Genomic DNA, 21662 nt, shown 5'->3' with positions numbered 1-21662 from the left:
ACTTAGGGACTTAGGAGGCAATTTGACTTTATTTGGTTGCTAGTGGAATGTGGGGGGCACCCACATGAGAGTTCGAATTGGCCCATTCGAATAGCTTGGAGGGAAAGTCGAATAGGTGGATAGAAGGGCCCACATGAGGCTAGGGAGACCCAAGGAGTTATAAGGAGGGAGCAACTCTCATTTTGGGATTCCTTCTTACATCTTGCAAACAAAACTACTTGACTGTTCGCTCTGCAGTTTAGTTGAGTCAACCGACTGTTTAGCCACGAATCTCTCAAGCGAGAGATTCAACCTCTACTTTGGGGGAACATCCGTGCTTGCCCTAGAGAGGTAGTTCCACAAGTTTTTCAGGAGTTCCAGGGTTGCGAGACAATACCATTATTCAGTGCAGAGCATGGAGTGCGTATTTTTGGGCAGTTGGAGAATATGCAGAGGGAGCTAGGAGCCATCAGAGATGAGGTGTTTGCCGGGAGAGTTAGATGGTTGAGATAGCAGCAATAACTCAACATCCTTGCCGGGTTTTACAACCAGCAGAGCCAACATTCTAGCAGTTCAAATCGCTGTGCTAGGGGACAACGTAGAGGCCATTCCAACAGTTTTCGTGAAGCTTAGGAGCAGGTGCCATAGGTTGAAAGCCCATATGGGAAGTCAGGAATTTGATAGCAGAGGTTAGCCCAACCCTTTGGGACCGTTTCCGGGAGGATTTACAGGGAATTTCCAACATGCCGAGTTTTGCAGTTGCAGCGGAAGTTGGGCTCCAAGGGGGTCGAATTTCAGAAGTCTAAACCAACCAAAATCCTTTGTGGGTTTTTCTGGATTTAGGCCAAGGATTCTAGGGTTCAAAGCACATAATTTTCTGGGCAGTAGAAGTGCACCTTCCAGCTATTCGAACTTCAGCAGAAAGGTAGTTTTCTGGGGTAGCGTAGTGCAGATTGGTGCAACAGTTGGACAAACTTTAGTTCAGCCATTTTCTCACCTGGGTTTGGTCATGCTTGTCCATTGAGACAAGCCCAGGTGCACCATCTTGTTTTCCATTGTATTTAGCCTTCAGAAAAGTAATAAAATGGCTCACCAGTTCCATATTTGCAGCTTTTCTATGGATGTTCAATGTGTATTTCATTTTTATAATTTGCTACACAGGTTATTTGCTTTATATCACTTGTATTCCTATATAGGAACATTACATGAACTTAGTAGCATAGTGCCCGAACTGGTGGCATGAAAAGCACTTGATCTTGCTGAGGTCCTTTTTCTTCTTCTCACCCTTGGTGTTTGACTCTCCACCACAACAATTCTTTTTGCCCTTTGACTTTCCCCATTTGCTGGCTAGGGCAAAGTTCTCTTCATCTTCTTTGGTCTCAGCAAAAGACCTAGATTGAGCTTGTCTATGAATCTCTTCTTAGACACAATCACCTCATAATCACTCCTAGGATGGAATCTTTTCTTTGGCACATATCCCATTTGGGAAGGCTTGCCATGATTTGGTGAAACCTAATAGGGAAAAATTCACCAGATCCTTACCTGGAACTCTCACCCACATCAACCAACTCTTCTCTCACTTAGGTAAACTTGGTGAGGTAAAACCAGTGTTTTCAGAAACGGCCGAGCCGACTCCGATTCGGCCGAGCCAGATCCAGCCAAGGCTTGGTCGGGTCGGCTCGGTGGATGAAGGAACGACTGGCCGGTTTGTTACCGAGTCGGATGAGTCGGTCACTAACTCAAACGACTCAGTAACAAATCGGCCGGCTTGGTCACCCACGCACACGCACGACCAACGAGGTCTTTTGGGGGAAACATTGGACCGCACGACCAATTCTAATTTTCTTTAGGGTGATTTTGAGGTCAATATACCTCTCCCAACCCTATAAAAGCTACCCAACCTCTCTCATTTCCTCACAACTATCTCAATGCATTTGTGTGAGAATTTGTGAGGAGTTTGTGAAGAGTTGTGGAGTTTGTTTTTGGAGTAGCAGTGAGGAGTCTTGGACAAGCATTGGAGCAACAGTGAGGAGCTTCTTGGGCAGCCATTGGAGCAACATTGAGGAGTTGGTTTGTTGGAGTAACATTGAGGAGGTAGTTTGTGCCTAGAGCTATTTTTTTTTTCACTTCTAAAATTTGTTTTTGCTTATTTACTTTTTTGTGCAAATCTGGAAATTGAAAAGAGTCTTTTTTGTAAAATAAATGAACATTGAAGCAATGTTATTTTTTGGTTTTCATTTTCATATTTTTTCCTTTCATTTCCAAGTCAAAAAATGGCTCCTAGAGTGAAAGATGCTCCTTGGGCATATGCTGAAATGGTTGATAATCAAATGTATTTCAAATTTTGTCATAGAAAAATTAAGGAGGGTCCTGTGGGCATTCATAGGCTGAAACAACACTTGGCTGGTATTAGAGGCCAAATTACTCCATGTGAAGCACTATCAATACAAATTGGGGAGATTAGGAAGGAGTTGTTAAATAACTTTGAGAAGTTTCAAGAAGAAAAAACTAGGCCAAAAGAAATAGAGGCTGAAATTGGGAGGAAGAGGAGTATACAATAAATGATGGCTTCCAACCCCCATTTTGATTTTGAGGGCTCTTCATCTATCCCTTGTACTAATGCATCCAACCCCTTCCGCTATGTTTGTTCCTCTTTGGAGTCCATGCAAGAAAAGAAGGGTAAGGGTAAAATAAATAAGAAGGGTGATATGAATATCAAAAGTTATTTCACTATCACACCCTCCTCTCCATCAAATGCACATGGTCCTCAAGTTAGTAGAAGTCATATGCAACCCACTTGAGATGACCATTGGAAGAAAGAATTGAGGGAGACTACTTGTGATTACATAGCTAGATGATGATATGATGCTTATATCCCCTTCAATGCTTCCCGTTCACCATATTATGAGCCTATGTTTGATGCAGTATTTGTTGTTGGAATGGGCTTCAAAGCCCTAGTATGCATGAGTTAAGGGGGTCTTGTTTGCGAAAAGAAATTTCCTCCATTGATGAGTATTTGAAAGATTTCAAAAGCTCATGGGCAAAATCAAGATGTACCATCATGTCAGATGGATGGACTGATCAAAGGAATCGTACCATCATAAACTTTCTTATCTTTTGCCCACAGGGAACCATGTTTCTAAAATCAGTTGATGCATTTGATAGTGTAAAATATGAACAATTGTTGTTTCAGTTGTTGGATGAGGTTTTTGAGGAGGTGGGGGAGGCTAATGTTGTTCCAATCATCATAGATAATGCCTCTAATTATGTTCTTGCTGTTAAACTGTTAGAGGAAAAACACAAAACCATCTTTTGGACCTCATGTGTTGCACATTGCATAGACCTCATGCTTGAGGATATTGGCAAATTAGATTGGGTCAAGAACACTATAGAGCATGCCAAAAGCATAACAAAATGTATCTACAATCATTCATGGATTTTAAGCTTGATGAGGAAACACACAGGGGGCAGGGATATTATTAGGCTTGCCATCACTAGATTTGCAACTCATTTTTTGACATTGCAATCTTTGCTTTCCCAACATAGAAACTTGCAAAAGTTGTTTTCTAGTGATGAATGGAATGAAATCCATTGGTCTCACCAAGAGGATGACAAAGATTTGAAAAAGAAAGTTAATGAAGAAATATTTTGGAAAAAGGCAGCAAAGATTGTGAAGGTTGTTGAGCCATTGGTTAAGGTGTTGCGGTTGGTGGATGGGGAAATATTGGCTATGGGCTTCATTTATGAGGCTATGTATCAAGCAAAGGAGCAAATAAAGACAACATACAAGGATAGAGTGGCTAAGTATGGGCATTTGGGTAATCATTGATGAAAGATGGAACAATCAACTCCATCGCCTTATACATGTAGTTGGGTATTTTTTGAACCCAAGGTATCATTATAAAGATCTGGAGGCAGGAGCTTTGGGTGGGGAGGTTAGAGATGGATTGATTGACTGCATTGATCGCATGGTCCCTATGGAGAGTGATCAACTAGAGATACATCGACAGATCACTTGTTTCAGCAAAGCCACAGGTACCTTTGGCAAGAACCTAGCAAGGATTGCAAGGGAAGCATATGAGCCAGGTAAACAAACAATTTCAATTTTCAAATTCTTATTTTGTTAAATTGTTTATAATTTCAAAGTTGGATATAATTTGTAATTTTGTTGAGCTAACTCATTACACAACTATGTTTTTTGCAGCACAATGGTGGGAGGCATTTGGTAGCCATTGTCCTCAATTGCAAAAGTTTGCAATTCGTATTTTGAGTCAAACTTGCAGTGCTATTGGTTGTGAGCGCAATTGGTCTGTCTTTGAGAGGATTCACACGAAGAAGAGAAACCGTTTGAATTAAAAACGGTTAAATGATCTAGTCTGTGTCCAATACAACCTCCGGCTCAGATGCAACCAATTGCTGAACAAAAGATCTGATTCAGATCCCATTGTGTTGGAAGATATTCATCCAACATCAGATTGGGTAGTGGAGAGTCATCCAACAGAGTTTGATTCTGATGAGGATCTTGATTTGGATTTACAGACAGAGGCATTAGTTGAAGAAAATGTTCAGTTGAATGCAGATCCACTTGTACCAGATGTAGCTAAATCTTGCACCATGTAGCACAAGTGTAGCAAGAGGCAAGGAAAGCTCCCTAGAGACAGCTTCTGGGTTGATTGTAGACCAGTGCCTAGGACATCTTAAATAGAGGAGTGCTTGTAAGGTATATGCGAGGGGTTTGCAACACTCCAATTGTCACGTATTGAAAGATAATGAGGGGGCTTGGTTCATTCCTCCAAAGGTATGAGCTATGGATTTCAGGTACCCCCTCACACACACAGTTCCTAGTAGTATCACATAGAACAATGAAGGCCGATTACTTCAAAGGGGATTACAACTTAATAGGCTTTGTTGAGTAAATGAAAGAGGATTAGGAGAAAGTATAACTCATCATATAGAGCCCAAAACATCCAAAATTCTATATTGAACACATAGAGCTATAAGCAATGGGAAATTCTACACTTGTTTGAGTTACACGCAAAATTAATGGACTGGAGAGAAGATGGGTGCTATGATTCTTATAGAACAGTTTAAAGATATACTTCAACCCTTCATACATGCATTATGCATTAATAAATCAATACACATGGATCTGTAAGGAAGCATGAAATAATTTCTAGCAGCTATTGTAGCACACATGCAGAGAAGAATATGAACATAATGGAATTAACAAAAGGAAAAACATACTGTAATGCTAAGAAGGAGGAATCACCACCATTTCTGTGATAGTCTAAAGATCTGCCTGTGTAAAGTAATACAATCTAAGATAACAATCATTCACTTACAGAGTTATGAGCCAAAATATGGTATCACAGAGTTTAGCCCTCTCGGGTGAGAAATTCCGGAACCTCTGTATAATATTGCTTCCCCCTATTTATAAGAGGAGGGGGAGCTGGAATTACAGTCTACAAAATATCTGAGCTTGAGCCCTAGCTGTCATGCTAGACTAGTTGTCTCGGTTAGTGTTAGGCTCTGTTGCCCCAAAAAGATTACAATTGGGATCAAATCCCTTTCTTGGAAATAAACAGAGATAAATGCACAGAGAAAGAAAATGGAGAGGGGAAGGAGGAGGTGTCCCCTTGTTGTTTCAGTGGAAGCCCTTGATTTAGCCACGTCCCTACTATCATCATGCTTCTCATTGTTGTTGAGGTGGTTCGCTGCTGCTCGACCGATTTCTCTCTATTATGCCTTAATTGCTTGAGTGAGCTGTTCAGTGGAGAAGTGATGGAGTGTGAGAGTCGTGTGCCCAAGCGGTCATTTTTTTAATGACAGAGTGGAGCACCATGCCGTGCCATTAAGACTTCCTGAATCCTGCGCATACTGATCTGCAGCCGCGCCATGCCTTATTTAATATCACCGCTGTCGACCCATTCGCCCATTTAATCTTTGCAACAACGCTATCAGTGCACCACGGCCGCGGGTCATTTAATCATTTAAAACTGACAAACAGGTGGGCACTTTTGATTTTCTCTTAGGCTCCTAAAGACAACCCCTTTTATGAATTTCCTTATACGACCGGGGGCTGGAACCAAAGGCCCATGTGTTTGGCGCTAAAGCTCTCAATAACTACACGGGGGGCCTTTTTCTTTATATCGCAGAAGTCCCTCATCAGTCGATTTCCCGGACCCGAAGTCTTTATAGATCACATCTCATAATATATCGCATCCGAGGCTTTTCCTTATTGCAATAGCAATCACTGATAAGCCTGAAATCAGGAACCGCCGATTGCCAATAAACACGCTGACGTCATCACTGCCACGTGTCACTTGTGAGTGGTGACACGTGGCACTCGACAATAGCCCCATAGGACCCCTAAAAACACCAAAAACATGTGACACATGTCCACCCGCCACGTCATCATCTATGTGTGCCATGTCATTGCTGACGTCAGCTGCCATGTTAGCTCGGTGGACCAATCAGAGGCCACCACGTGGAGGAGAGAGAAGGGGAGAGCCAGACCCTTGTTTTGTAAAGCTTTTCCTTTGTATTTGGTTTTCTCGACCCCTTGATGATTTAACACTGAAGCCCAGTTCTTCAGCAATTCCCGTGATATCGACGATTGACGATGATTTTGGCCCTGCGCTGGTGTGCACCCCTTTGCGCCTGCGATCGCCGATCTGCGATATTGGCACTTGACCTTGAAACCCGCTGATAAAACGTTCTGCCTGGACCTGGGACCCTCCGATAGTCGATTTGCGATAAATGTGCTGCCCGGACCCGCTGATAGCCGATATGCGATATCGGCGATCGACGGATCACCGTTCTCGCACCCCGCCAGTATTCCTTGCCCGCCAGAAAGCCCGACTAGCGATTGCGATTTGTCCCTGGGTCGATTGCTGTTCTCGCACCCCGCCAGTATTCCTTGCCCACCAGAAAGCCTGATTAGCGATTGCGATTTGTCCCCGGGTCCCGATTGTGATTTACCCTCCATACTTAGCCATTTTCTTGGTTTGCTGGGCTTTTCCAAGGTAGACCTTCAAAATGCTTTATCTTCTGCTCCAGGAGTCCATTTTTGGACTTCTATATACCACTGGAAAGCTCTTTTCGAGAACGATGCAATGGAGAGGGTCTGATCTGGCTCTGATAGCTTATGTGGCCCAAAAATTAGCATCAAACTTCACTGCTATTGGGCATTTGAAGCAACTGGTGACTAAAAAATCAATGAGTGACAACACCAGCCTCAGGCCCAGCCCCAAGTCCTCCAGTTGCAGGCGCTTCCTCTACCCAGCCACGACGGAAGTGCATATCTCATCTATCTCAACGTGCAGCTGCTGCGCAGCCTGCTAGTGCTACCACTACTACTGCTACAGTTGCAGTTGGAGATGATGATGAGGAGGAGCCATGGGTTTCCCTATCTGACTCTGATTCAGAGTCTGAGCTAGATGATGTTGGCTCCTCTAGCAGTAGCCAGTAGTACTGGTGACTAGTGATGTTTTGCAGTTTACTTTTGCTGTAGAGGCCATTTCTAGCCTCCTTGGTTATGTGTTTTTGTTTTGATCTCTATATCATCATTTATGTATGTATTGGACAATGCAGTGGGTGCCATTTTGATCTAATGGATATATTCATGAGCCTAGTTTGATCATATGTTGTCTTCTCTCTATACTCTAAAGCTTTGTGTTTGGAAACATGAATGAAAATCTTTAAAATTATGTTTTTAATAAAAAAATAAATATTTAATGTATTTTTTATAATGATCGAGTCATTGAAATCAAATCGGCCAAGTCGATATCGAGTCAAAGTCGGAGTTAGAGCTAACCCTCGACTGTTTCCGAACTGGAGTCGGAGTTTTAAAACATTGGGTAAAACAGAATGGAATCAGACTTGGACATTTTGATAGTCCTCAATTTATCCTTTAACACTAGTTTCCTGGCCTCACTCGAACCTTGATAGATGCCAATGATGGCAATCCACATGGTTTTGGTTGTCTTCTTGGCGGTCAAGTGAGGAATAATGTTGTCTTTGACCCCCTCCAAGATGATTCTTCTCGCTTTAGCATCTCGTCGGTTACGCACAATCAACTGTTGAGGATCATGGGGTGCAACTGTGAAATTATCAACAAATTCCCACACCCCTTGTTCCTCCAGCACCACGACAATCCTCTCACGCCAAGAACAGAAGTTGGACGCACCGTCCAACCTATCCTTGAATCTGAGGCCCTGATATGCCATACTGCCAATTTGCACTTCCTAGAAACCCTAGCAATCAAATCGAATTGGTGAACTTGCTTCCATTGAATCACAAAACCTGTTCCCGAGGATAAAATCCGTGTTTGGTCTTCAATCAGAGGCTACGCTCTGCTACCATGTTAGATTTCCTTGAAACCCAGTAACTGATTTGCAAATTTCTAAGTGTGCTACCAGAAATACAAACAACTATTGTTCTGAAATCTTAAATTACAAATACACTGAGTTTTCTAACTTAGCATGCACGACAAAAATAAATAAATCAGAAGACAAATACATTCAACACATGAACACAAGATATACCCAAGAAATCCCAACTCTGGGGAAAACCTGCAAACTATGTGTGTCTTTTATTATCTTCGTCAAAGGTAATTCTTCAGAAAATTTACAGCAAGGGAAAACTTCCCTTTCACCACAAAAACATCCTGATTAACTCCCCAAGGAAAATCAAACTCCTGTGCACTCGTTCTGCTGTGTGGTTGCGCAGTTCGGCCTATTTGTGCGCAACCCTGTCTCTCTGCACACACGTGTGAGTTGAATGGATGCACTGAGGCTGTCTGAGTTAGAGCAATTCGGCCTTCACTCGATCACTCCTTCTTGGTCGCTGAAACTCTGTGATCTTCTGAAACTCTAGTCTCTCCCTTCGATGATCTGATACTTACTGCTTGTGCCCAATGAACTGGCCACTTCTTTGCTCTATCTCGTCATGTAATTTCAACCCAAACCCCACAAACGCTCTCAACGATTGAAATTAGATCTTGATGAAGCTCTGAGATTAAATCGTAAGTTGACTTTAGGATTTTAAATTTTTCCTAAATCTAACTTTAGGAAATAGTTAAATAAATTAATATTTTGCAAAGTGGTTGTCTTGTGGGTCCCTCTGCTACCCTTGGTGCCTAGGCAAGCAAGACCCATACTTCTCTACTGCAATCAACAATCTTTGCAATGGTAGTAGATCCCAAATTTTAGCTTAGTGTTGCTTTGCAGGTTCTTGATTGATGATGATGACCACTGTCCTTGTTGGTATTGTTTAGAGGATAACTTGTAATCCTTTTAGGTCTCCTCTCTCTCTTCTGCTTGTCTTTCTATTTCTTTTGGAGCTCTTGTCTATTATGGTGTTGTTCTTCATATTGTTATGCCTTTTGAACTGCTGCTGCTAAGGTTTCCGGTGGTATCATTTGGATATGACTAGTGTAGGAGGGCTTCAACATACTGAGAAAGCGATTTAGCTTAAAATTTTTGTCTTGGATATAGGTGATGTACTTTAGTTTCATAAATATTCATTCATGCTCATTTAGAAACATCTGCCTTTGCTTTAGATTGTGGAATTTGTTACTCTTTCGCATAGTAGTGTTATGACGTGCTTCTTGATAAAGTCTTTTTGGAACTTCTCCTATTTCAGTCTTTTCTTCTTAATCTTTTTGATTTTCTTGTGATCTACCCAATGCAAAGATGCTTTTATGGACATGCTATAAATGGTGATCTCTGTTTTCATATTGTTATAGATGTCACGTAGTTTCACATGTTTCATTCCAAGAAACCAATACTCAACTTCTTAGCCCATCTTAATTTCCCATAAAAGACAATTGCTTTGGTTTTTCGAGACACGCTTTCTAAATCTACTTGATATGATGTCTTGGTTCATACCCAAAGGATCCCATATTGGAATCAGATGATGAGTGTCTAAAGGTTTGGGAAGACAAACTAACCCTCTCCATCCTTCACTTGATTCAAAGCTTTGGCTATGGTATAGTTGCTACTGGATTCTTGACGCTCTTTGAAATGTTTTTCTGGTTGGATTTATGCATAAGATTTCGTGGTTGTATGTGCAATTGATGTGCTTGTTGGATGCTTGGAAAGAGGTTGATGTGCTTAATGGATGCTTGGCAAGAGGTTGAGGTGTTTGGTTGGTATTTGTTAGGTGGTGCATAACATATTGTTTCTAGTTCTTGGTAGATGGTGCATGGCTCTTGTTGGTGTCGTGGATGTGTTCTTTGTCTTGTTCATTAAATTTGATGGAATCATGATGTATTTACACCAATGATTCTTCTCATTGTCTCCACCAACAATTTGGGGATCACATGATCTTGTTATACCAGAAATTCTTCATGTCTATTTCAAGCTCTCTCTCTCTAGTCTTCTCTCATTCACAATTTTAGATTGTGGAATTTATTAATCTTTTTTTCATACTAGTGTTGTGACATGTACTTCACATAAAGTCTTTTGGGAACTTCTCCCATTTTCACCTTTCTCGTTAGTATTTTTGACCTTCTTGTAGTGCTCCCACCACAAAGATGTTGAATAATCTAGGGCAATTAGGTGTAGAGTGATTCTTCGTGACAAGATAACAATTTGTGAAGTCTTTTTACAATTTGTCTTTGTTAGCTTAATCTTCTTCTTTGCTTATTAATGCATGTGTGTGTGTTTCATCAAACTGCTATCAAAACATAAAAGAAGAACACAAGATGTTGGCTCTCTGCCAAGGCCAAAACCTCTCTTCTCTTGAGAGGAAAACCGTTCGGTAAGTTTTCTCTTATTGAAGCTTCTTTCTTGATCAATGCCAAATCTTAGACCCTTGACTAGAAGATCCTCCAAGCACAAGTCAAGTCCTTCCTTTTTCTCTACACTATGTCTTCCCGACACTTCGTCCACCTTCTTCAGGCACTTTATTCCTCGACACTTCGTCTTCCTTCCAGCACTTCGTTCTTCCTTCAACTATTAGTAGTCTTTCTAGAAGAGATACTTATCTTTAGTGATATCCTTTAACTAAGAATACTATTTCCTCCTCTTGATCAGGCGAGTCCCTTCTTGATGTATAACGGTAGGCTAAGTGTGACAGCACTACAGCCCTAATACTCACACATGTGAGAGTTCTTGCTGATGTTCTATGGTTCATTTTTCCTTCGCTTGAGGTCCTTCCTTCTTCGCTTGTATAGGAGGCCTAGTAGGCCTAGTTTGAAGCCCAAATGGTGATAGATGAGCAACTTTAATGTCGCTGTTGTAGAGACCATAGTCAGCCCTTCTATTCCTTGCACATGTGGCTGCAATTCACCCTAAAACAGTCTTTTACACTTTGGTTATATTTCCTCCTTCTTCGCTGTTCTAGAGTCTCCTTTAAACTTGACTTTCCTACCTTTTTATTTGACTGCACTTGCTTGCTGATTTCAGAGATCATCTTTGCTACCTTTAGAGGAGTGGACAACCTCTATATATAGAGGACTGTCCCTCCTTTAGGCTGACTTGCTGCTTTGAAGCCGACTTGATTTTATTTGCTGCGTTAGTTGCTTTTAATGGTGCCATTGCTTTTTTTGATGGTGTCTTTGCTAGGAGGAGACTTGACTTTGCTTGGAGGTGTCTTCTTTGACTTTTATACATAAATATACATAATGTAACATACCCTTCAGGTCTTCAACATAATTCTTTTGACTCTTTGACTCACCTATATCACTTTGACATGTGCTAGACCTACTTCAATGAGCAAGAAACTCATTGACATATATTATAAAAATGATATTTCTTTTCTTGAATAAATACAAATATCAAAAGTACATTTACGAAGACCGAACCTAGTTACATTTCCTTCAACACTCCCTCTTAACTAGGGAGGTATTCATACAACATTACAAGGTGTTTGACTATTATCAATCTTGAAGAATTCACATAAGAGAAACCGAATTTGCAATCCATCTGTTATAGCATCATAATAACCAACATTGTTTCCACAACAAGGCCTTGACTGACAACTCTATCTCTCAATGGATTAGAGCACAATGTTGGCGAGACCAATGACTTATAGACACCTTAGTCATTGTCTTGGATGCCCTACACATCCTCAAAGTGTATTGGATGCCAGATGATTACCCAATCCTCCCATTCTTTCTTCCCAAGTGAAGACAAGAATGTTGTGTCTATCTTGTGTTTCTATTTCCATTCATAGCCTTCATCTAGACTTACGGCTGTTAGTCCTGGTCTAGTGCACGACACATGAAAAGGAAAAACACAATCGTCACTCCTTTGTAATCAGGGGTGATCCAAAACTCCCTCTTGATTAGGGACTTGTCAAAGCTCCCTCTTAACTAGGGACTCTTTCATTCATCAACAACTTCTTCTTCGTGGGTCCTTTAGTTGCTTGATCTCCTTCCTTTCTTTGATGTCATGAAGTCTTTGTTCAAACTTCTTCTAGGTTGGGCACCATCCATCTATCACTTTCCTTCTTGGTTTGTCATGTCATTGCTTCCTTCGTGGAAAGTGGTTTTCTTGTCATACATCAGGTTTTCTTGTCATCTGGCTACTCCTTTGTCATCTCTCTGTGCTTCGGAAAACTCTTCTCATGGATGCTTCGTTGTAGTTGCTTGTTTACATGCTTCGACCTAGTAGCCCATCATGACTTCATCTTGATCTTGCTTCAACATTAAATGGTGCTATTGCTGGATGGCTTCTTCATCATGACATCTTTGTAGAGTAGAATTAGTTATCTGCATCTTTCATATCTCCAAGGCCTTCATAGGTGTTAATGGTCCTTTCTTCCTTTGTCCTGCCTTCTTTCAGGAGATATCTTCAATGGTTCTCTGTCAGATAGTGATTCTTTGTGATCATGGTGTTCTTCACATGCTTGATCTCTTTCTTCATCTGCTTCTTCTTGGATAGATTGGTCAACCACCTTATGCTTCTTGTGAGAGCACTTCTTTATTGCTTGCTTCCTGGACTAGTCAGCATTTCTTCTTGCTTCTAGTCAGCAATCTTACACTCCTTATGTGATCATATCGTTTTGTTGACCTTTATTGCATTGTAGTACATGCTTTCGAGCATGTCCTTGGTGAAAGAGATTCTTTCATACTTGATCATGCTATAGAACTGTTTTCATGACTCAATAATATACATATGATAATATGACTAAACTTTGATGCATACATACCTCATCTTGATTCTCCTGTGATCATCTTAGCTTCATTTGGTTGTCGTTGGTGTGGCCCTTGTTTCATCTTAGCTTGCCTGCAAATCATCCTTTTCTTGAATCCCATGAATGGGATTCACAGTGAGTGAGACATCTGCTTTGGTTCATGAACCTTCTTTTGAAGATTCATCATAGGATCTTAAAGACCCTTGCCTTGCAAATGTTTCTTTTCTTTTGATGATGGAGGTCTTCTAAGATTCTTAATCATGATCAATTTTCTTTCATCGTGAATGAGGTCCTATACTAGGTATGCTCCTTTTACATGAATATCTTGAGCTATATCTACCAAGCTCCTATATTCTAGAAGATATTTCTAACCATGCATTTTGTTCTCATTATAAATGCTACTTCTTCATGAGTATCTAGAACTCTATGTACTTCATGCTTCTAGATTCTAGAAGATGTTTCTATCCATGCACTTTTTATTTTATTCCTACATGCTCCTATCCTACTCAAAACCTTGAAAGAAGACTTGACGTGAAGAGTTTGACTTAATCATAGTAGAGATCTGGAGGATCTTCCTTCTTTTGCTTTGTTTCTTCTTCTTTCACCTCTTGAGTCATGTGAGCTTCTTCCCTCTTTCTTTTGTTGTTGTTGTCCTTCGTAAGCTTAGGACAATTCCTTTTCTAGTGTCCATATTCTTGGCATCCATAGCATTGGATTTTGGACATATCTTTGTTGTTTGTTCTCTGTGGACCAAATTTTCCCTTTCTCTTGGCCATGGAAGCAAATGCTTGCTCTTTTGATCCCACATCTTCCTTTGCTTTAAGTCTGGTTTCCTCTCTCTTGCATAGAGACCACATTTCATTGAGTGTGGTTGCTTCCTTCTTGGCATAAATGCTTGATGTGAAGTTGCCCCAATCCTCAGGTAGAGCATTGAGTACTACAGTTGTCAGTGTAAGACATGACTTCCCCAAGCTCTTGAAGTTGATCTCTCATTTCAAAGATCTTTTTAGGGAGCTATTCCTTCCTTTGATATCTTCATCTTGTACAATTCATTTCTTAGAGATATCACTTCTCTGACTATGGATACCGAGAATAGCTCTACTAGCTTATCATAAATTTCTTTTGATGTCTCAAATTTGGAGACATAAGGAATGAGAGTCTTTGATGGATTCTATTATAATCCTTTGAGCTCTTGTCTCATCCTTATTATACTTGGCTAAGGCTTGGGTTTGTTCCTTAGTATGGATAGTGATATTCCCTTTGACATGTTCTAGAAGTTCATTCTCCTTGAGAAGCAAATCAATCCTCTTCTTCCATGCAAGAAAGTTATTGGTACCTACCAATTTGTTACTTTCCTTGCAAAAAGTCATTGATGTATACTTAGAAGGGGACATATACTTACTTGATAGATTTTGAAATGTAGTTGACTTCTTTTCTCCTTGAAGTCTTGATGACTTGCTTTCCTTGAATCTTGATGTTCCTCGAGATGTCTTCTCCAAGTGGGCTTGCTTGATGATGAGACTTGCTTGATAATTTGTGGCTTTGATGTAGGTCACTCTTTGATTTGCTCTTCTTTGTAGGTGCCTTTATATAAGGCTCTTCTTCTAGCTTTGTAGTCTCCTCTGATGAATGATAGATGACAGAGCTTCTTGTCCTTGATGTGATAGAGACTTCTTGGCTTGATGCTTCAACTTTGTAGATGTCCTTCCTTGATGAGTGTTCTTTAGATGCCCTTTCCTTGATGTTTCACCTTAGCTCCGTACCATGTTGAAGAATCTAGGGCAATTAGATGTAGAGTGATTCTTCGTGACAATATAACAATTTGTGAAATCTTTTTACAATTTGTCTTTGTTAGCTTAATCTTCTTCTTTGCTTATTAATGCATGTGTGTGTGTTTCATCAAACTGGTATCAAAACATAAAACAAGAACACAAGAAGTTGGCTTTCTTCCAGGGCCAAAACCTCTCTACTCTTGAGAGGAAAACCCTTTGGTAACTTTTCTCTTATTGAAGCTTCTTTCTTGATCAATGCCAAACCCTAGACCCTTGACTAGAAGATCCTCCAAGCACAAGTCAAGTCCTTCCTTTTTCTCTGCACGATGTCTTCCCAACACTTTGTCCACCTTCTTCCAGCACTTTGTTCCTTGAACTTCGTCTTCCTTCCAGTACTTCGTTCTTCCTTCCACTATTAGTAGTCTTTCTAGAAGAGATACTTATCTTTAGTGATATCCTTTAACTAAGAATACTATTTGCTCCTCTTGATCAGGTGAGTCCCTTCTTGATGTATAACGGTAGGCTAAGTGTGACAGCACTACAGCCCTAATACTCACACATGTGAGAGTTCTTGCTGATGTTCTATGGTTCCTTTTTCCTTTGCTTGAGGTCCTTCCTTCTTCACTTGTATAGGAGGCCTAGTTTGAAGCCCAAACGATGATAGATGAGCAACTTTAATGTTGCTGCTGTAGTGACCGCAGTCAGCCCTTCTATTCCTCACACGTGTGGCTGCAATTCACCCTAAAACAGTCTTTTACACTTCGGTTATATTTGCTCCTTCGCTGCTCTAGAGGCTCCTTTAAACTCCACTTTTCCACCTTTTATTTGACTGCACTTGCTCGCTGATTTCAGAGATCATCTTCGCTATCTTTAGAGGAGTGGACAGCCTCTATATATAGAGGACTGCCCCTCCTTTAGGCCAACTTGACTTTCATTGCTGCGTTAGGTGCTTTTATTGGTGCCATTGCTTCTTTTGATGGTGTCTTTGCTAGGAGGAGACTGGAATTTGCTTGGAGGTGTCTTCTTTGACTTTTATACATAAATATACATAATGTAACATACCCTTAAGGTCTTCAACATAATTCTTTTGACTCTTTGACTCACCTATAGCACTTTGACATGTGCTAGACCTACTTCAATGAGCAAGAAACTCATTGACATATATTATAAAAATGATATTTCTTTTCTTGAATAAATACAAATATCAAAAGTACATTTATGAAGACCGAACCTAGTTACATTTCCTTCAACAAAAGATGCCTTTTTAGATCGGTTATAGGTGGTGATCTTAGTCTTCATACTGCTATAGATGTCATGGAGTTTGAGGTTTTTGATGCCAAGTGACAGATTTTTAAGTTCTTTGCCTATCTTAATTGCCCCATTAAAAAAAAACATTTGCTTTGGTTTTTTGAGACCCTCGTTGTGCCTTGTCTTCATCTTCAAAGAATATCCCATATATAAAAAATAGAGGATGAGTTGGTCTTTGAGGTTCAGAAAGAGAAAGTAACCCTTTCAATCCTTTGCTTGATTTAGATCTTTGGCTATGGCATAGTTGCTTCTCTATTCTTGACACACTTTGAAAGTTACTGCTGGGTTGGAATTGTGCACAAGATTCGTGGTTGTGTGAGGGATTGATTGGCTTAGTCGGTGCTTGGCAAGAGGTTGATGAGCTTTATGAACACATTGCAAGAGGTCGATGATGCTTTCCATGGTTGCTTGGAAGGCAATGCGTGACATATGTTCGCTGTTTTTGATGGTGTACTTGTTTATGCTTCAGATAGATGGTTCTTGTTGGCATCGAGGATGCGTTCTTGGACTTGGTCACCATTACCTTCGATGGACACATGATGTATTTACACTAGTGATTGGATTTAATTATGTATTTTAAATAGGTTTATCATATATTAAGCCTATTGTATGTCACCTATGATATATATATATATTATGGAGTGGAATATTCCTCGTGTACCCTTTAAGGAGACATGATTAGATGTTATTAGCTGTCTTTGCCCCCGTTGTCCCCTTCAACTGTATGTGGGATATATTAGATCCTTCTAGAAATGGCTTGGCATATACAAGGGAGAATTTTACTTCGTTCATTGTACATTTGTATCAGAGCAACATATGGTCTAAGCTTGTGATTTCAGAGGGTTTTGCTCCCTTTGCATAGAGTGAGAAGACTTCACAAGTAGTCATGAAACTCACTTAGTCAACAGGCTTCACATCACAAGTTAATATTTGTAAGTTAAAAACCTCAAAAAGCATAAATGGTTTATTGTTCAATATTCAAACCTAATATTACTACTTAAATTTATCAAGTTAAAAGTTCTGAATTGAGGAATAGAAATAATGAAGAAAGATGAAAATAGATCAGAAGCATAAGCATATCCATACTTAAATCAAATGATCAACGAAGAATGCAATATTATATTTTATTTTTTGGTTTTTCCACGGAGACTTCAGTATATCTATATAGGTTTTACTCTCAGTATCAACAGATGTGGCAGGAATAGAGGTTCTAGTTTTGTTTGAAATATGGCTGTGAATGAACTTGTTCTTGTAAGCATTTTCATCTGTGAATGTATGAGGTTAAGGGTTAAATAATATTTCCAAAGCACACTTGGAAATCTTTTCAACATTTGACTTTATTTAGTTATCAATATCTGTGCTTGTTTTTCCCTAATTTTGACAGGTTCCCTCTGGTACCTCACTAAAATGAATCTTTTGGAGACCATGGATTTGTACATTAACATTATTCTTCCAATAACAAAGAAACATCTGGAGTTCTATCTCTTTGTTCTAGATAATTTTGACATGCTTTAAGTATATTTGGTCTGTGTAACATCAAACAAGAGATGTGTTCTTCAAGCTGGCATGCTAGCCATGGAACATGTCAGGGTCCTTGTGGGAGAGCTGTTTTGCTTTGGTTCTTTGTCTTAACTTAACAAGGAAAATCTATGTCCAGACTCCATGGTTGAAAGATAGGTCATAGTTATTTATTATTAAGTATAGTTTTTTTCAGCAATAAGTGAATCATAAGTTGTCGAATGGCTTATTGGTTATTGACTTCATGTGCAATAGAGGGGGGTGATTTGAATGGATTGAAATTGGATGAATGCAAGGCGTATTTACGAAAGCATGGACTGAGGATAACTGGCTCTAAATCAGTTTGTATACAGCGCATACATGAGCATATGAAGTAAGTCTCTTTATCACTGCTGCCATGTATTGAAGATTTACTTTAGTATATAGCTATGCTAGTCAAATTTTTATCTGATTAGTTCCTTTGGTGAACAAGAGGGGTGAAGTAAAAACCAATTGAACATGCTCAAAATAAACATGAATTTACTATCCAGTGTTATCGGAATTGGTTCAGTGCAATTCACAAAGCTGGAAATAAGTTTGATGATAGACAGATTTAAACCTGGCTAATCTTAACCAACAGTGGAAAACGGTTCTAAGTGGTGAACTGTCATCAACAGATCTAGGGAGAAACACACATATTAGTGATTCTTAGTCACACACTAGTTTGCAACTTTGCAACTATATTGTGTAAAATAAACGAAGCTGTAAATGCTGAAACATTATTTTCCTTCCTGCGATTACACATTGAGAATCTTATAATTCAATAACTTAACGATTTGTTTGATTCATCAACTTCAGTTATTTTACAGTGCGTACTTGCTAATAACTGTCACTTTTGCAGGGTGAAAGATGGATGTGGTCAAAACTTGTATCCAAGGTCATCATTTGTCATCAATTGCAGGGGTATGGTCTCTTTGTCCGATATTATCATGATACGTAGATTTTGCATTATGAAGTTTCAAACTCATGTTGTTTAGTTATTTGAGTGATTGAGATTATTTCTTGCAAGTTGTGACTAGTGTGAAGCTGACTAAGAATTCTAATCAGGACGGTGCTTTGACTGTGCAGGGGATGTTTGTACTGGTGATATTGTTTTATTCTCACAGAAGGTCTATGAAAAGTATTGACATCCCATCCGACTCTAGTGAATATTTTATTTATTTCGCAAGTCTCATTGTGTGAATAACTGAGCTGCACCTGCCGTGTTTCCTTAAGTACTATTCTGTTAGGAAACCTTAATCATTGTGCAAGTGCTTATCATTTTTAGATGGCTCCGTGTTTATCTATTACAGTTCCTTGGCTTTTCTTGAGCAGGTATGATCTAGCATCAAGGGGTGGAGCACAAACTCCTATTGGCAAGCGCACTATAGCAGGAAAAATTGTGAAGGATAGCTATGGTGCAGCCAAGCAGCAGCATACTTTTACTGTAAGAAGATTCTCAGCTTTCATTTTAAAAATGTTAGTCAATAAACATCATAGCTAGTTTTTCAACTGTGGAGTGACACGTGATTCTTTTGGTTGAGAAGGTTGAAATCCTCTGGAGCACAGGTGTAAAAGCCTTGCCTCCACTGTATCCACTGCTTATCAAGGGACGCAACTTGTACCGTTTGCAAACTTATCGCCAGGTTTTTAGCAGGCTTATTCAGTCTTCTAAATTTCCAATTACAATTGCTGGTTGTTTCCCCTGTTCTTTCTGTCAATGTTGTATGAAGTCAATATAAATTACTCTCATGTGCTTCTGTTGTAGCCTTGGCCAAATGAAACGGAAAGAGCAAAAGTTTTGGCAGAGAAGCATGCAAGGGGGGATGAAGCTAGAAGTACTAGAGCTACTGCAAAGGCACAACGTGGAAGCAAAGGTTTGTGACTCTGCTTGTGATATGGATAAGGCAATTGTGATTTTCCATTCTGAACTTCTTGTAATTATGTGTTAGTACAGTTGTTTGATTATTTATTTCTGGTATTTGATAGTCAACTATCATGTTCATTTATTTTACATTTAATTTCCATTGGAATGAAACACAGCTGATTTATTTTCAATGGGCAGGTAATAAACATTCTCAAAATTCTTATATCTCTGAACCACCTTGGAAACGGCGCAGACTTGAGAAATTGGACAGCCAGAAGACTCCACAGCACCGTGTTTTGAATAAGAAAGAAAACTGCAAGACACAACGGCCATTGGAAGAAAAAAACAGAGAGAAAAACAGTGGACGCCCAAACACTACTCGTCCTCCTCATCCTCGTGAAGGGCCTGTAGAAGATTCCCATCCATCTGTGGCTGGAAATTCGACTCAATTTAGGAATACCGGTAATGATCATGTCAAACCAAGATTTGCTCGTGATCAAGTACATAATGAACAAATGGAGGTGACCTCTAGAAGTCAGATTACGCATCAGTATCTTGCTCATGCGGAGCCACAGAGGTTGGGCCAGTTTCATCATGCAGAGAACTGTCAATTTGGTTCAAACATCAGAAGGCCAACACTTGACCACCATAGAAACCCATCTTCAGTTTGGATGCCATTGAATCCAGTTACAAATAACTGTTTCCTGCTACCAATTCATTCAAATTCTATGGCAGAGTGGACACATAGGTCTGGGATATTTCTGCCACCACAAGGTCACTTCGGTATGCCACCATTAGCAATGCAATCACATATTCGTGCTACTGTGCCAAATATGCACATTTCTAATGGACAACCTTTTGGATCATTTATTTGCTCATCTTCTGGCTGTCATGACAAAGGTGCCAAGGACTGTGTAAATGCTGCCTGTTTTCGGTGCTGTAGAAGAATTGGAAGAAAATGCAATCGGCACAGAATTTCATGAGTGTTCTTTACATATCATTTTGAGTCTTTTCATTGCCACCATTCCTTGATACAAGAATTTAAAATTGTCTCTACAAGTCCACAAAAATCTTGAACTTCCTTCTTGTTGAATGTCAAGTAAGGGAACTTATTGGTAGTCTTCATTTTCCCGGAGTGATATCAGTCTTATGCCTGTCATTTCTTTGCATCAATGTTTAACGAGTTAAGATTGCTGAGCTAATCTAGTGATTATTGATATGATCATTAGGTAGGAATGATCTTTCTGCAATTTCTAGTATTCAACATGGCAATCATAATTACAACGTTTTCCCAAAATTGTGCTCTTTCCACGTTTGTTGTCCAGTAGTCGCGATATGACAACCATAATTAGTACATCTGCCCAAAATTGCTTTTATATCTGTATGCATGTTCATCTATTGTCATATATTTGTGAGACAAATATTGCAATGTGTATAAAAGAATAGCACTGTGGCATACCTGCATGGCTCCCTTGGTTCTCGGGGTACCAACAAACAAAATTTATTTGTTTTTTTACTAGCTGCGACTCTAATGAGTCTATCAACAGCTTCATGAGAGATAAGATGTAAGAACAGTGGTATTATTTACTTGGTAAAGAAGTGCGGTTGTTATTGGAATAATACAATTAATAAATAATATAAATAATAATAATTAGTAATTGTATTGAGAGGCTTTTTACAGGCTAGTATAAAATAGATGTGTATAGATGTGTAGAGATGTTAAATGTGTATTGAGAGGCTGTTTATAGCATAGTATAAAATAGATGTGTAGAGATGTTAAATGTTAGAGTTCAGATGTAAATTGTTTTTAAATTTAATTTTTTGTATTGTAATTTTGTTTTTATTAATAAAACTAATAATTTTTAGATACATCATGATACATATATAATATATAACATATAATATAGTAGTTATAAATAAACATCCATTTTATTTAAATTTAATTAATAAGATAACAAGATTCTTAACCATAAGATTCCTAAGTTCAATATTTATAATATAACAAGATTTTTAACCATAAATATTCACCTTATTTTACCATGGATATTATTAGCTTC

The 21662-nt window shown here is 39.3% G+C and overlaps 1 protein-coding gene across 1 annotated transcript in view; it reads left to right on the top strand.

Annotated features, from left to right (window-relative positions):
- Positions 1-20983, top strand: part of LOC149263017 (uncharacterized) — a 102577-nt gene extending 81594 nt beyond the window's left edge. Inside the window, exons 3-9 of the mRNA XM_089425588.1 lie at positions 17976-18093; positions 18601-18662; positions 18828-18879; positions 19074-19185; positions 19286-19384; positions 19507-19615; positions 19804-20983. Of these exons, the coding sequence (XP_089281714.1) occupies positions 17976-18093; positions 18601-18662; positions 18828-18879; positions 19074-19185; positions 19286-19384; positions 19507-19615; positions 19804-20588 (1337 nt within the window). The 3' untranslated portion in view covers positions 20589-20983. The remainder of the gene's footprint in view (positions 1-17975; positions 18094-18600; positions 18663-18827; positions 18880-19073; positions 19186-19285; positions 19385-19506; positions 19616-19803) is intronic.
- The last annotated feature ends 679 nt before the right edge of the window (positions 20984-21662 follow it).

Source organism: Pinus tabuliformis, chromosome 6 (assembly GCF_031772625.1).
Source record: "Pinus tabuliformis cultivar Carrire ecotype Pingquan chromosome 6, CPIR1, whole genome shotgun sequence".
Taxonomy (NCBI): domain Eukaryota; kingdom Viridiplantae; phylum Streptophyta; class Pinopsida; order Pinales; family Pinaceae; genus Pinus; species Pinus tabuliformis.
Note: the sequence above shows the minus strand (reverse complement) of the source record. Positions and strands in the feature narration are given on the sequence as shown.